The sequence below is a fragment of the Argiope bruennichi genome, chromosome 1 (genome assembly GCF_947563725.1).
Source record: "Argiope bruennichi chromosome 1, qqArgBrue1.1, whole genome shotgun sequence".
NCBI lineage: Eukaryota > Metazoa > Arthropoda > Arachnida > Araneae > Araneidae > Argiope > Argiope bruennichi.
In genome coordinates this window covers 132,677,405-132,693,648 of record NC_079151.1, presented here as the reverse complement: position 1 = coordinate 132,693,648, position 16,244 = coordinate 132,677,405, and the positions used below count along the sequence as shown (strand labels likewise).

Here is a 16,244-nt window from a genome sequence, read left to right as displayed (position 1 = left end):
CCATAAGTTGATATCAATAAAAAAGAAATTCTTTAAAGCGAAACAATATAAAATTCTTCTTGTGTTACAATATTTTGAGAAGTAATGTGTGAAAATGTCAAAATTCAAATTAATTTTTAATTAAAATTTCCAAGAAAATCTCTCCAAGGTGCATATTTTTCCCTCCCCCAAGATATAAATGTGCCAGATTTAGTCACAGTATGGTGTGATCTGTACAGCCACAAACATACACAGACAGAATTAGGACATCTCATAACTTTCTGAACTGATTAAACAAAATTCGAGTATAATAGTCAGGTAATAAGAGAGGAAGGAAATTATTTCCATTGATAAGGATTCAAACTGATCAGCAAATACTACAACTGCATGTTTCTTGATAAATTTCCTTTTGCCATTTTTAAATATCAACTAATTAGTGTTTGCATTCCAAAATGTTTTGTGTATTAGTATATGCAACTTAATGAACAATAGTGAGAGTTTATATATATATATATGCTCAATAACCTTAAAACTAGTGCCGCTATTGATCAAAGTAAGCAAACAATTCAGTACTTTCATGATGGAGTTTAATACAAAAATTAAAAGAAATTCGAAATCTTCAAGTACAGATTGAAAAAATTTGCACTGAATTGTTGTATATATTGTATCTATATATACTTATGTATAATAATTGTAGATATTGTATATAAATTGTAATTACATAAAATAAAATTGTATAATAAATTATATATATGCAATTGCATAAAATTGTAGAATATAACTGTATATATGAAAAAATATTGTATTTGTATAGCAATAATTTTATCGTTCATTTTCCAATGATTAAAAAAATAAACAACAAAAGACTAACACTTCATATATTTTTATTGTAAAATATCATTACTATACATTCTGACGTCACAATTAAACAGCACAATGAAGCATTTATACAGCTCGAAAAGCACAACAATTACCTACTTTTACAAACATTGAACATCTTTTTCTCACTGCAGATAGAAAAAAAAATCCTGCAGACTAAATTACAAATCACATTTTATTCAAACTTCCTTTTTTTTTCTTTCCTTAAATGTTAAAAAAAAGGAGATATGCTTTTTGATAAGAGTCTAAAAAAAGATTGGCAACATGATCTTTTTTGAATGAGCAGTCGGAGTGAACACACTTAGCTAGGATATGGAGCAGCTCTTTCGACACTGGGACGTGAGCGAGTCGCAGGGGTGGTGGAGCTGTTTGGTCTTCTTGAGGGATTTGTCCCGTGTGTTGGGGATGTGAGGGCGGGATTTGTATGTGGTCATTGAATAGGATTTGAGACATGACTTCAAGGGAATGGGAAGAGGAAGCTGCTCAATGCTGTAGACGGTGGTTCGGGCGACTATGGCTCGGCAACAAAGCTCTTGGAGTGACAAAACTGAAAGAATATTATACACCATACATAAGTAATTGTTTCATTGTATGCTCTGTTTAATAAAAGATTATTTTTAGTCTTAAAACTTCTATCATAACAAACTTTTAATCCTCCCAAGCTACAATGTCTTTAGGATAATTTCAAAAGTATTTTAGTTTTATTAATTAAAATATTGAATCCAATACAGTACAATTCTAAATTAGTTTGTAATATTTTTTTAAATACTGTTATATTTGTATCAAATAATACATCAGAAGTTACTTCTTCAATTAACTAAAAAGAGCCGCAATAGTTTATTCTAAATTTAATTTTTTTAACAAAAAGATGGTAATATAATTGGATATACATTCATGAACAATGACAATATGAAAAATATATTATAGATGACATATTACAGTATATCAAACTTGACCAGATGTTCACATGTTATTTCATAGCAAGCATATATCATACAATAAAAATTCTTCTTGTTGGTATATTTTAAAGTAATTTCTGAATAAGCATATTTTGAGTAAGTAAAATGCTTTTTCCCCTTCACTGAACATAATGCAATCCACCCCCATCCCCAGAATTTCAAAGCATATTCACCATTTGTCAAATTCTCCAATATATAATAATAGTGAGTTTTATAAATTATTTATAATCAACACAAGCCTGGAACAAACACAAACCTGATTTTTGATAAACTAGATGATATCAGATACATTATTGATAATTTTTTCATGATATAAAACATCAGATATAGCAGTCTAAAAATAAAGGTAAATAATAAGAGGGAATCAGAAATTCTTATATGATTTGATAATCAATACGTCAACCCTAGTTGAAAGTTCAACTAACTTACTATTAATTACCTCGAAAATGATAATATCAAACCAATATGGTTTTTTAACATATAGCATTTCTTTTAAATTCTATTAGGATACATACTTTTCTTAACTCAATATCATTGATCAAATAAGATATTATTTTCAAACATTTTATTTGATCAATAATTTGTCAAGATTCCAGTGTTTTGTGCATTATAATAGTCGTTACTTTTTCTATTCTTAATGCAAGTTTCAGTATTGGAATTAATTGGTTTCTACTAAAACAATGACTGGTAAATGATCAATAGTTTCACTATCTACAATGTTTTCATTCCCAATTTTCACCTTTTCATCCCAGGAATCAGTCAAAAGGAAAACAATTAAGAACTCTTTTTTTAAATCTTGAATTCTATTTTCTTTATCTTTTTTTTTATTCTCAGCTGCTGAATAGAAAACTAAAATGAGGACCTATTTGCAATATATACCAAAAAAATCGCACCCTATATTTCCTGAGAATTGTTTTCGGTATAAGCATTGTTTTCCTATCCTTTAATTTTCTGCCACTGAAACTTGCAGTAGTATTTTCTAGCATATTTTTTCCACAATTTTTTTCGAAGGGGGTGGGGGGATCATATGATGAACTTTGACATTCTTTGTTTAAAGAATAGCTGTCCTTTTCAGGCAAGTTTTTTTCTCTTTTCAGATCTATGAAAAAATTGGTATTGGTTTAAATAGCAGTTGGTTTTTTTTTTTCTCATGTTTTTTCAATACCAGCTCTTTATTAAAGAAATTTTTGCTCCTTTCTTTAAAAAACCATTCTAAACAAGAATCACATCATTAGAGTGATCAGAATCTCGAAAAGCGAAGTTTAATTCATTTTGATAAGGGGGAGGAGGATACCAAGAACTCTTTTAAATGGCAAATTTAGCTGGCACAATGATGTTGATATTTCACAAACAATCTGAATATATTTGCATTTCCACATTAACATTGATGATTTAATACTTGATGAGACAATAATATAAAGTGTTATTATTGGGATCACTTTGATAACATAATTTCACATTTACAATACTTGAATAATTTCTGACTAGACCTACTATAACATAAGAAAAAAACTTCAGCAAAAAACTCAGACAAGCATATTACACTCAATATATTAACTGCCTACAAACTTATCTACTTGAAACAGGTTAAGACATGGAGTGCAATGGTCATGTGCATGTGTCTGGTCATGAAACATTCTTGTCTCATCAAGAAAATTGGTTGCAAATTAAACTCATAATGGAATAAAAAGGAAGGCAGAAATAAAAGGAATTCAATAAATGTTAGAAATTACTGCATGTTTACCAGTATGATATAAAGTTTATTCAAATTTTGAAACTATCATAACTCTTCTAAATTTGATTAAATCTAAAGTTTGACAACAACCTTCTAAAACCCATTAATAAAATTAGAAATTTAAATGAAAAATTTTTTTAGGCTATAAAGCAAAATGGAAGAATGGCCGATCAAAATTTCAAAAAAATGTTAAGATCGTTTTAGTGTGAATATATATTATGGAATCAATGCAATGACCACTATGAGCAGATCCATATAATAATAATATTAATTATGTAACTACAAATTAATTTTGATGATTTTAGTAAGTAATTTTGGTTATATGTCCATAGTGCTTGATTAATTATTTTGATACTAATGTTCTAATATCATTAGTTTTTATTTCAATATACAGAGATCATAGCAAGGAACAATTAATTTTAACAAAGCCAATTAGTTTAAATGAAGCTAAATTATACCACTTTTCAAAATATTTTAGAATGAAATACTATTTTAACACAGCAAAAATAATTATCTAGTTACAATATATGAACATATAATGAATGGAAGGGGAGGGGGAAAGAATATTATTTAAAATATTTTAATTATCCCGAAGCAGATTAAAAACACTACTTGTTTCAAAACATATTTAAAAAACACAGGATGAATCACAGAGTAGATATATAGATTGAGAACAATAAATTAGCTACGGGGGGGGGGGGGATGATACTTTTGCACATCAATAAATTAAAAACCTTTTTTCCAGAGTTAAAAAAAAATATTCACAGATGTGCAACAGTATTAAATGCTCCATTAGTTTAAAAAAAAAAAAAAAAAAAATATGACAAAAAATTTTAACAGAATTTATTAATGCTAACATATGCCAATACAAAATAAATAAATAAATAATAACTAAATTTGTTTTTAATTGAACAGTTTTAATAATATATATTTATAACATGATTTAAATTAATTTCACAAAAACTATATAGGCAATTTTAATAAAAGATATCAGAAAGTTAAACATAATATAAACAGCAATCTCAAAAGAAAAAAATAGGTCAATAAATGAATTCAGCTATTTAATTATTTAGAACAATCATTTATCTATCAATAATTAATAAATACACAGAATAATACCAAAAGTAATTCTACAATTTAAATAACAAACTTTAAGCCAAAAACCAAATACAGACATAAAAAAAACTGAGGTGCAAGATGAATTCACTTCCTGTATCGAAAAACATCAATCTTATTTTAAGTAAAGTATGCATTATAAAAATTATATGCATGGTGGCAGTGAAAATATTTCTGAAATTTATTGATGCAGAAAGAATGAATAATTTCTTAGTCTTTTTAAAAAGCTTTATAATCAATTGCATTCAAGATGAAAATATATGCAGCTAAGAATGTGTTGAGAATTCATATTTAAAAATAAACTTTTTTTAATGAAATAAAAAGAAATCAAATCAAAGTTTCATTCCCTTCCACTATATGATTTGGAACTAGACTTTAAAAAACCAAGATAACTGCCTTAATCAAGTTTTATATCAGTTTCTGCTCAAATTTTGTTTTCAAAGATTTATAAAAATGAAATATAGCATTTATAACAGTAAATTTTAGCATATAAGTACAGTTGCCCATGAAAGAATTCATATGTATTGTGCATACTAAAAAGAGTCATTGATGAAAGTTGCAAATCTTTTATGAAACAAAACGAATTCATATAATTTTCTTCATCAATTTCAAGTAGATTCCCTAAATGTCAAATCTTTATACTAGGAAAATTTTATATTAATTATTTAGGGAAATTTTTTTTAGCCTAAAGTGACTAGTATGCATATTCTTACCTCTATTACTTCGCCACAATCTTTCCATGCCATTTCTCAACAATGCCATACGTGACAGTTCAACAAATGATTCAGTTATGTTATAATTACAGAGTGGGCTGACTTCGAAAAATACCATGCTGTGTTTCCGGGCATAGCTTTCAGCAGTGCCCTCACTCACTTGCCTTTTGAAAGCTAAGTGAAGTCTGTTGCCAATTAAGATCTTTGGAATACCAGGAGCATGCTAAAAAATAAGTAAACAAATTGATAGATTATATTTCAGAGTTTAGACAATTGAAATAATGCTTCTTTGAATATATACAGTTTTATAACATAAGCATAAAAATCTGAAAAAACATTGTTTCAATCAAAAAATAATATTCATTTCATAAATTTTAAACACACAAAATGCCTCTTTTTTTTTTCAAAAAACATTATATTTATCAAAATGCCTCTTTTTTTTCCAAAAAAACATTATATTTATCAAGATGTTTATCAGGCTGAAAAATAAAATAACTTTTTAGATTGAGAGATGTTTTACAAAACTCTTATAATTTTGAATTTATTTCAATAGAGTTAAAGAAAATACTTTAAAATATACACTATATACATATAGGCAAATTAGATTTTTATTTCTAATAAAAGATGCAAAATGGATTTTTTAAAAAAAAGGAGCTTCTATCATAAATACAAAATGCCCACATATTCTAATTATGAGTCATATTTTGTAATAAAATTGCAGTGCATTTTAATCTATTCTAAAATTTCATTTTCTATTAAGTTGTACTTTTCAGTATGAGACATTCTGCCAATTTTATAAAATCAACTCATATTATATTTGAAAAACATGATCAATATAAATTTATTAATGGCATTTTGATTGAAACTAAGCATATATATTTTTACCTCCTCGACTTCTGTCAACCATCGATCAATGCCATCAAATGACCATTTATTGGTGATATCGTAGACAAGTATTATACCCTATAGAAATACAAAATGCAAATAGCGTTTTAATTTTGTAAGTAACAACAAAAATATTTCTTAGTAAATACATACAAACTTTTTTAAAAGAAATTAAAATAAAATCCATTTAATAGCAAATCCTTTCAGTTAATAAAAATTGGAAAGATCAGCAAAGGAATAAGAGATAACATAGAAATAGACATTTTACTTGGATTTCATGCAATTCTTTTAAACAAAGATCAAATATTAAACAAAGATAATTTAAATGTGAATTAATAATAATTAATTAAAATATTTTAATTTATACATAAACTGCAAATAGAAAAAAGGAAGCATTGAAATAATGCATAATCCTTCAGGTACTTTTACATTAGCATACATTTTAAACCTATTTTTCTCATTCTCATTGCCTTTTAAAGTAAACTTGAGGACTGCAATTAATCAAAATAACTTTGAATAAAAATTTGACTTTATGTTTTAGATGTTTCTGGTAAGTTATGATTAAATAGACAATTCAGCAAATTATATTGTTAATTATTTTTTTGAGTATATTTATTTTCCTTTTTAAAATGAAGTCAACAATAAAGAGTTTTCCAATACATAATACTTTGAATCAACTTCTAACACAGCATGCTTAGTTAACTATAGAACACACTTTTTGTATAAATTTTAGGTTAAAAGAAAGATTTAAACATCATAGATATAATGACATAAATCTCAGGGACCAACACTTCAAACAGCTGATAAATAAATGTATTTATTTATGGTCAATTCCATATAGCTTTTACAAGATCAATATATTTAACAATATTTTTGTATCAATTAATAAAAATAATAAACAAAAAATTTCAAGATAACTACATTTCAACACGAAATATTGCATACGAACAAAACATTGTAAACTGTATAGATATTTATATCAATAAATTGCTGTAGATATTTTACAAAAACACATTGCTGAGTATTCAATTTCAATAATTTAACAAAAGAGTTTATCATTTTTTGAAAAGGGAGGGATAGTGAGAAATCGTGAGTACAAAACTTATTAGAATTTTCTAATGAAAGTTAATATTAAATTTTGAACAATATTTTTTTTTCTTATGATGAATATCACACTAAAAATATCACAAGTTATAAATGTATAACATTAAAGTTAATGATCCCAATTAATTTTTAGATTGTTTGATTATACTCACTTGTGCACCTCTTGAATAAGAACGAATGATGGTGGAGAATCTTCCTTGTCCAGATGATTCCCTACAAAAAAATTCAAGAATAATGCTAAATGTTTATTCTCCGAGTTGAAGACTAAAGTTTTATTAGTAATAACAAATTCAAAATAATAAAATTTCACAGAAATGGCAACAAAATTGAAATTATTATCAGTTTTTATTATACACATAGTGGACAATCTAATTTTTATCTGAGCATCTAATATGCCATACTTTTCTTTAAAATTAAAATATATTCCACATAAATGTAAATATTTATTTATAAATTTTCAAAAAAATAATGAATAATCAATTATGAAATTACTAAAATGATTTATTAATTACATAAGTATTTTGAAATACATAAATGAAATTGAGGAATTATTATCAAAAAAACCAAGGGATGTCTGTATATTTATATCAAGTAAATGTACATACCACAATTGAAGTTTTATACGTTTTCCATCCAAAAGAATTGTGGTCGTTTTGTATGCAACACCTGAAATGTAATGCAAAAATAATCTTAGTGATGAAAGATCAAGGCAGCTTTTAAAAATTGTGAATGACAGATTCTTAGAAATAATGTTCAAAAGATACATTTGGCTATATATATTATTACTTCAACTATCAGCACAATTTTTTTTACATAAAAATTATGCTTTATTATTAATGAAATGCAAAATTCAATATATATTCTAATATAGATAGCATTAGTACATTATTTAAACAACATTAAAAAAAAATCAGGGAGAGGAAGAAGAAATTTTGAATTTTTTTTTTTTATTTATGAAATTATTTTATAAATAAATCTGCAATATATATTTCAGGACATGATTTCTCTTGCAATTGTATTCAAAATATTTTGCTTTTATGTTATTAACTTTTTTCATATGGTTATTAGTTCCCCATAAAATAGCAGAATAAATGATATCTCATTATTTGAAGATCAGGGGATTTTTTTTTATATTACATTAATCTCATTATTACTATTGCAATTATTAAAGACAAACTATACTGAATAGAAATATTATTTTAGCTTACTAAATTTGAATTGCAAAATAATAATAATAATAAAGCTGCAATCATTTTTTTTAGTTGTTGTTTATTTGCTAGCATTAAAGTATAAATGACCTCTATAGTAAATGGCCAAATTCAGTTATCAAAAATGAGCAATAGAAAAACACTTAGGAAGCAAGCGACTTATTTATAATCAATTTCAAGCAAAGATTTATTTTCAGTTAATAATTTAAGGAATGGAAAATTAGGATTTAAAGAGAATAAGCCATTCCACTTCATAAAATTTCTGATGTGCAATGAACATTTTATCCAAATTTTAATAAAGTGTATATATAAATATGAAACAATTGATTTGAAATACAAGGAACAAAGACAACAAAACTATTTGTCTAAGAGAATCAAGAATAAGTTTTTTTCAATTTTTTATTCAATGCAAATGCTTATAGAGCAAAAAAAAAAAAAAAAAAAAAAAGACAGTAAAATTATTATAGGTTAATACAGTTTATAAATAAAAAATTTATCAGGATGGAAATCATTAATATTATGTAACATTATGAAGTTTATTTATAAGGAGCGAATAAATAGTAAAAATTAAATTCTCATTTCAAAATATTACAATCTCAGACACAATATTTAGCACTCATCAAATAACTGGGTTATTGTGTGGTGTACTAAAATATGAAATTCCACTCTCATACCTATAGTCATTAATAAAAATATAAACTCTGATTACTCAAATAAGAGAAAACAACTTGTCTTGAAATATTCTCACATTTAAATCTCTGTTGTGAATCAGATATTTATTTCTTCAATGACAACTCAAACATTTCTCTGAATTGAATATGATTTAAAATATTTTCCTGACCAAAACGATTTTGTACTTTTCTGTTAACCGGGCGCAAGCAAAAAATCGCCAATGTTGAATTCCGCCAAATTTCTTAAGTCAAATTCGCATTTGGTTCACAATTGCACCCTCCTAACGGAAAAGTATCAACGATTTTAATAGCTTTTGAATACTCATGTAAAAAGTTTTCTATAACGCATTACCGTGGAACATATTTTTTTTTCCCCAAAAAAACTTATTTAAAATACCCAAAACTGGCAACATGTGGTTTGGATCAAAATAAAGAACAAAACCATACATTTTTACATTTAAAATACAATATGATTATATGATAAATATATATAAATACTAAAGTTTTTTTAAAAATTAAGTTGCTTGAAAAGTATAATTAAAAATGACTTATTCTTACAATAAGCAATTTAAAATAAATAAATAAAAATAAATAAAATGAGAAGAAAATTATTATTATAATAAATATTATTTTAATTAATCAAATCATATTCTGCAAAAGTTATATAATTTTATAAATTTGAAAGGACTTCTTAATTTATAGTCATGTTAATACCTAGTTTTTCAACTTCATTCGTTACATTAAAGCGTAATTATTATAAGTATTACATACTTAAAATACTTTCTATTTTCAACATGTTGACATATAATAGAAATCAAATACAATCTAGCAAATTTCCAAACTATCAGCACAAAGCCTAACAATCTAGTTCCATTATTTCACATCAAAAATTAACAATAAATAATTTATTAAAGAAAAATACCAGCATTATACCGATAAAATTATATACATTATATAAAAAGGTGGAAGGGAAATTCACAAGCATTAGAGAATGAATTCCGATCTTTAATCAAAGAATAAAAGCAATTAAAAGAACTTACCAGAGGAACCACAAAATGGTGATTCCTGAGATCCATCATCCAAACCACTGAGGATTTCTTGTTTTCCTACATCACTATCTCCAACTAGTAAAAACTTGAGAAGATAGTCATATGATTTGGGATGACTGCGACTAAGAGATGGAGTTGTTCTACTCATGAGTTCTTGTGAACTTTTAAGTCAACAACAATATATTTCATAAGTCAAAACAACTCTATTCCACATCATCTGAAACTAGTCACATATATCTGTTCAAAACAGTTGTCCTAAAATAAAATATATACATATATTTAAAAACAGAAATTAAATTGCATAAAAAAATCAGAGGTTTATAAATTACAATAGTTGTTTTACTGAATAGTAAAATCTTATTGAACTTAAAATCTTAATCTATCAAATGATAAAAACATTAATAACTTAATTGGCTAAATCCAGAAAATGCCCATTATTTCTTAATTACAAATTTAAATTTTCTTTCTATTTGTAAGCAATAATTTAAAAAAAAAATTCTATTAAACAAATGTTCTAGATTTTTTTAATCAAAATTTCATAGCCAAATAATTATAGCAATTACAGAATAAAATTACAAATTATTCTATCTTTTCAATATAACTTTCAACAGGAAACAATTTTTTTTAAAGAAAAATTTTGACTACCTTTCTGTGACTGAATCCATAGACATGCAATAAATTCAATTTTTTGACACTTTCATACTTAACTTGTGTTTGCCACATAAATTCAAAGATAATGTTCTGCAGGCACTTATTTTCTCTCATAGTTTATAAAATCTAATAATTGCATTTTTAACTGATTGATATAGTTCTGCCATTTTCCATGAATATCGCAAGTCTGAAGAAGTGCCAAGTCAGGTTTTGGTGGTGAAGAAGAAAATTCTTATTTCGATTGCATAAAATGTAGCTGTATTTCTGTATCTGACATTTGTCACAGGCCTTTTATAACATTGCAAGTCATTAATTTTAATGATCCCAAATTAACAATATATGGCAAAAATCTACACTATGATAAATTGTCTAATTTCTATCAGAACAATAAAAGATGTCTCTCAACAAAAAATTATCCTTCTTATTTACCATGACTTTTATATTATTTGTATAAGTGTGTGTAATAATTTCACCTATATTCTTAAAACAATTATTTTCTAATTGCATGAATTCACACTTCATTTTAATTTCTAACTTGTACAGGTTTCGCTTCCTGAACTCGCAAGTTTTCATACATGTAAAATAAATGCTGTCTCAGCTAAATTCTGGGAAAATTTCCTTCTGAATATAGGTAAGTTCTAAACATGTTCCACAGACTCTTTCTCCTATTTATCATCTCTATTTGGAGTATACTGTTTCCTGGTAATGGTTTGACAAATTTTTGTCATGTTAAATGTTGCCCTTAAAAATCATGAAAGACAATGAAGAAATCCTTTTAGAAAAATATCACTTCATTTACTAAAAATTACAAATCACATATTTATCAATACACCAATGCTAAATAATGAGTTTTTAAATACTTTAAAAAAACAAAACTATATGAAGAATGTTTTTTTCAAATGCAATACATAGAAAGAAAATGACTAGAGAGATAAATCAAGCACTTAATAGAGACCTGTTTTTCGAGCCAGAGTTAACATGTCCCTACATATATATATATATATATATATAACAAAAATGAAATTTATTTAGTATTTAATGAATTAAAAACCATTATATTCAATCAAGCCATATGAGCTGTATATTAAGCTGATTTGTTTCAACTATAAATATAATCAAATACAAATGTTTTAACTATAAGTTAAAATAGTAACTTAATATCCATTCAGTAACTAGCATCATATACCATATAATCCGAGCTAAAAAAAATGTTTAAAACTCTTTAGTTTAATAAAAGTAAAAAAATAAATAAATAAATAAATAACTCTTTAGAAAGCATTTTCTTAGTAACTAGTATATAATAAAGAAGGAAATAGATAATATAGAAGGAAATTCATATTTAACTGCCAACGTTAAAATTCCATCTGAAAGAAATCTTTTAAGTATTATACATATTTAATTTGCATTAATACAAAAAATAAATTTATTTTTTTAAATACAGGATTTTTCTTTAAACATTTAAACACTTTTAAAATTCCCCTCGAATTCAGTTCAATTAGTGATAGAAACTATAAGAAAAAATATTCAGAAAAAATACAAACATACAGGATACCCGTGAACATATATGGAAAACACACGAGACAGGCTATAGAACATAATAAATTTAATGGAAGAATATGATTATAATAATATGGAAATCTAAGCAAATTTATATACAGTTCTGCAATAATTTATAAAAGGAACTATGTGTGTAATAATTTACTTATATTACGAATTTTACGTCTACTGAAAAAAAAAATTCTGTTTAAATATACAGATACTACAGTTTTTTAACAACAGAACTTTTCATAATTCACAACTGTTACAGTTTTAGAAAGATCAATTACTTCAATTTCCAAGAAAAATTATACGAATTTTTTACGACAACAAGGGGTAAAAAAATCCAACTGCAAGATGTGTAAAATATTTTTTAAACCATTTAATTCTAAAATTCAAACAGTGCATTCATGAAAATATAATATAAAAATATAAATTTATACAATAATAAACTAATAAAATTTGGAATAAAAAAATTATAAAACTGTTTGTAGTAATCGCCATTAAGATTTACATTATCAATATATAAAAGCCAAATTCTTACATAATGTGAGTCTTTTAATCACAACAGGAATAAAATTTCATATTTAAAAGTTACAAAATAATGTACTGTATTAATAATCTATAAATTAAAATTTGGTTAAATATATTTAAGAGAGATAAAAAGTGTGAACAACAGCAGACATAATTTAGCGAAAATATATTTTTGGGTATTTATTTCAATATTTCAAATCAATAATTTCTAGATAATTTAAATTTAAAAAAAAAAGAAAAGAAAAAATAACATTTTCACATAATGATAAATAAGAACTCAAATGCATTTTCTAAGAATTCCAAAATATTAGGACTCGCCATATTATAAAACAAAAACTCTTCAATATTTCATTTAACAATGTTTATTTCTCCATATCAACAGGCATAATGTATTCATATTTTTTTTTTATTTCGTCAAAAGTATCATAAAATGAATGGCAAATTAATATTTACATCTATTTATTTCAAAAATATTTAACTGCTTTAAATATAAACAATGATAAATTATATAAATATCAAAACATTTACAACAATAAAAAAGATATTTTGCATTCATACATTTCGTAAATAACAGACAATTGAGACGCAGTTTTTACCTTTCGTTAGTCAGAGAGAGAAGAAATAAAATCCAAAATGGATTCGAATTATAATTTTAAACTTGTTCAATATATATTAAAGAATGTAAAAACAGCAACAAGTCTTTACATAGAATTTTCATAAAACTAACCAATTTAAGCCTATATGGCCGCCCTTACATAATTTATAATAGAATAACTTATATTTCAAGTTAAAATCAAAACATAAAAGGTATTTTATCTGTCCTGTTTTATTAAAACAATTCAAAATCATAAAATTTCAGTTTATAAAATTTGACAAAGCGCAATTTACTCTGCTACACGAATACAAAACACAGACACAAATCGTTTCATCGCTAACAGTGCCCTTATTTTGTTGATTTAAATGACAAGTTGCCAGTATTGACATACTAACTCTAAAACTAGTATTAAACTTTGACACTTTGTATAAAATACTTCTTAACAAAAAAATCATGATATTTTCATTACAGCAGGAACAATAGATTCTAATTAACTAAAGGAAATACGATATTTGATTTTGGAATCGTTGATGTAATAATTTTAAAGTCGTTAAAATGTAACTGCGACCTTCACTGCTGTATTTCACTTGCTGTTTTTGCGGTTTGTGCGTTATTTGTTTGCATTGTGTTTTTTATTCTACATGTTTATGCATATTTAATTTTAAAAAAAGTCATGGATGTCCAAAAGCATTCTGTACATACGTTAGTTTTTCGATCTTTGAAAAGAACCCATGATATGTTTTTGTCTGATCAAGCTAATCCTCCACCACCTAATGAAGTGAGTGACAGGTTGAAAAGAATGATAAAAGCAAGAGATGAGTTTGGATCAGTGATGCATCTTGTGAAGAATAAAAATATCCATGATGACGGTAAAGAAGATTCTCATATGGATAATTCTAGAAATGAAGAAAGCAGTATCAACAATTTTGAACGAAGAACAATAGTTAGTGAGTTCGAAGGACGGGAACTTTATGAAACAGATGCACCGCCACCAGGAATGGAGGATATGTACCAGACTCCAACACCTGCCGTGCCACCGTCTCAAGCATTGGTTCTGGCCGGACAACAGCAACAAGCTTTAACTTTAAGACGTATGCCTAGTATTCCTAAACCTCAATGGCATCCCCCATGGAAATTATACAGAGTTGTAAGTGGACATTTAGGTTGGGTTCGATGCTTAGCAGTTGAGCCTGGAAATGAATGGTTTGCTACCGGATCCAATGACAGAATAATAAAAATCTGGGACCTTGCAAGTGGAAAATTAAAACTTTCTCTAACTGGACACATCAGTGCTGTAAGAGGCCTTGCCATCAGTGCTCGACAACCATATTTATTTTCATGTGGTGAAGACAAACAAGTTAAATGTTGGGATTTAGAATACAACAAAGTAATAAGACATTATCATGGTCATTTGAGTGGCGTGTATGCTATAGCTCTTCATCCAACTATTGACATATTAGTCACTGGTGGTCGAGACTCGACTGCTAGAGTATGGGATATGAGAACAAAAGCTAACATTCATACGTTATCAGGTCATACCAATACAGTTGCTAGTGTTCAGTGTCAAGCTACAGAACCACAAGTTATGACCGGTAGCCATGACTGTACCATTCGTCTTTGGGATTTAGTTGGTGGTAAAACTCGAGTTACCCTGACGCATCACAAGAAGAGTATCCGAGCTCTGCTTATTCATCCAACACTGAACATGTTTGCATCTGGTGCTCCAGACAACATCAAACAGTGGAGGTGTCCTGATGGAAATTTTGTCCAAAATTTGAGTGGTCACAATGCTATTGTAAACTGCCTTGGTATCAATTCTGATAATGTTTTAGTGTCTGGCGGAGATAACGGTACTCTTTACTTTTGGGATTGGAAAACTGGCTACAATTTTCAGAGACTTCAAGCACCTGTGCAGCCTGGTTCTATTGATTCTGAAGCAGGTATTTTTGCTTGTACTTTTGACCAAAGTGGAAGTCGACTTCTATCCGCAGAAGCTGATAAAACTATCAAAATTTTTAAAGAAGATGAAACTGCAACTGAGGAAACTCATCCTGTTAACTGGAAACCAGAAATTTTGAAAAGGAAAAGATTCTAAATTGTTATATCTTTTAGTTGTTGTGATCAGTTCTATATTGATTGGCATCTGAAATTTATACATTTTAAAATGTATTCTCATAATTTTACATTTTTTTTTCTTGTTACAATACTCTAAATTCAAAATAATCATTGTTATTATATTAAATCCTGTTATGTTGTATTTTTCACTTTTAGCATAATAAATTGTTTATCATTTCATGGAAAGGTAATTTGATTTCAAAGACAACAATAAAATATTTTCTGGATAATCTTATTTTTGATATGATGGATAGAGTTTAAAGTTAATGTCTTAAAATTTATAAATTAAAATTCTTAAATAACTTTTTTTTCATATTCTTTATTAAAATGCTGAATTTTTATGTATTTATATAAGTTTCTTTAAATACAGTTGAACAAAAATATATAATGATGGGAAATTATTAAAACTTTATTTTAAACAAATTGTTTATTTTATATCGTTTTACTTTTCTGAATTCTGTATTGTATGTACAGTTATTGATTAAATATCTTAATATGAAACCTTTTCAGCTTTG

At 26.3% G+C, this 16,244-nt stretch overlaps 2 protein-coding genes across 2 annotated transcripts; one reads left to right on the top strand and one right to left on the bottom strand.

Moving 5' to 3' along the window:
* Window positions 1-846: 846 nt before the first annotated feature.
* On the bottom strand, window positions 847-13,964 carry LOC129978274 (ras-related protein Rab-40C-like). The gene is made up of 7 exons (XM_056090622.1): window positions 13,616-13,964; window positions 10,290-10,553; window positions 7,976-8,036; window positions 7,523-7,583; window positions 6,267-6,344; window positions 5,382-5,604; window positions 847-1,405 (listed from the first exon to the last, which is right to left on the bottom strand). Exons 2-7 carry the CDS (start codon window positions 10,444-10,446, stop codon window positions 1,164-1,166), a joined length of 822 nt encoding a protein of 273 aa, XP_055946597.1. The 5' UTR covers window positions 10,447-10,553; window positions 13,616-13,964; the 3' UTR covers window positions 847-1,163.
* A 236-nt stretch (window positions 13,965-14,200) lies between these two features.
* On the top strand, window positions 14,201-15,909 carry LOC129980883 (pleiotropic regulator 1-like). The gene has a single exon (XM_056091338.1). The coding sequence runs from the start codon at window positions 14,288-14,290 to the stop codon at window positions 15,707-15,709; it is 1,422 nt and encodes a 473-aa protein (XP_055947313.1). The 5' UTR covers window positions 14,201-14,287; the 3' UTR covers window positions 15,710-15,909.
* The last annotated feature ends 335 nt before the right edge of the window (window positions 15,910-16,244 follow it).

Coding starts and splice junctions, on each gene's coding strand:
- LOC129978274 (XM_056090622.1), bottom strand. CDS start 10,446: ATGAGTAGAACAACTCCATCTCTTAGTCGCAGTCATCCCAAATCATAT. Junction 7,584..7,975: donor CGTATAAAACTTCAATTGTG/GTATGTACATTT, acceptor ATTTTTTTGTAG/GGAATCATCTGGACAAGGAA. Junction 1,406..5,381: donor ATTGTGGCGAAGTAATAGAG/GTAAGAATATGC, acceptor ATATTCTTTCAG/TTTTGTCACTCCAAGAGCTT.
- LOC129980883 (XM_056091338.1), top strand. CDS start 14,288: ATGGATGTCCAAAAGCATTCTGTACATACGTTAGTTTTTCGATCTTTG.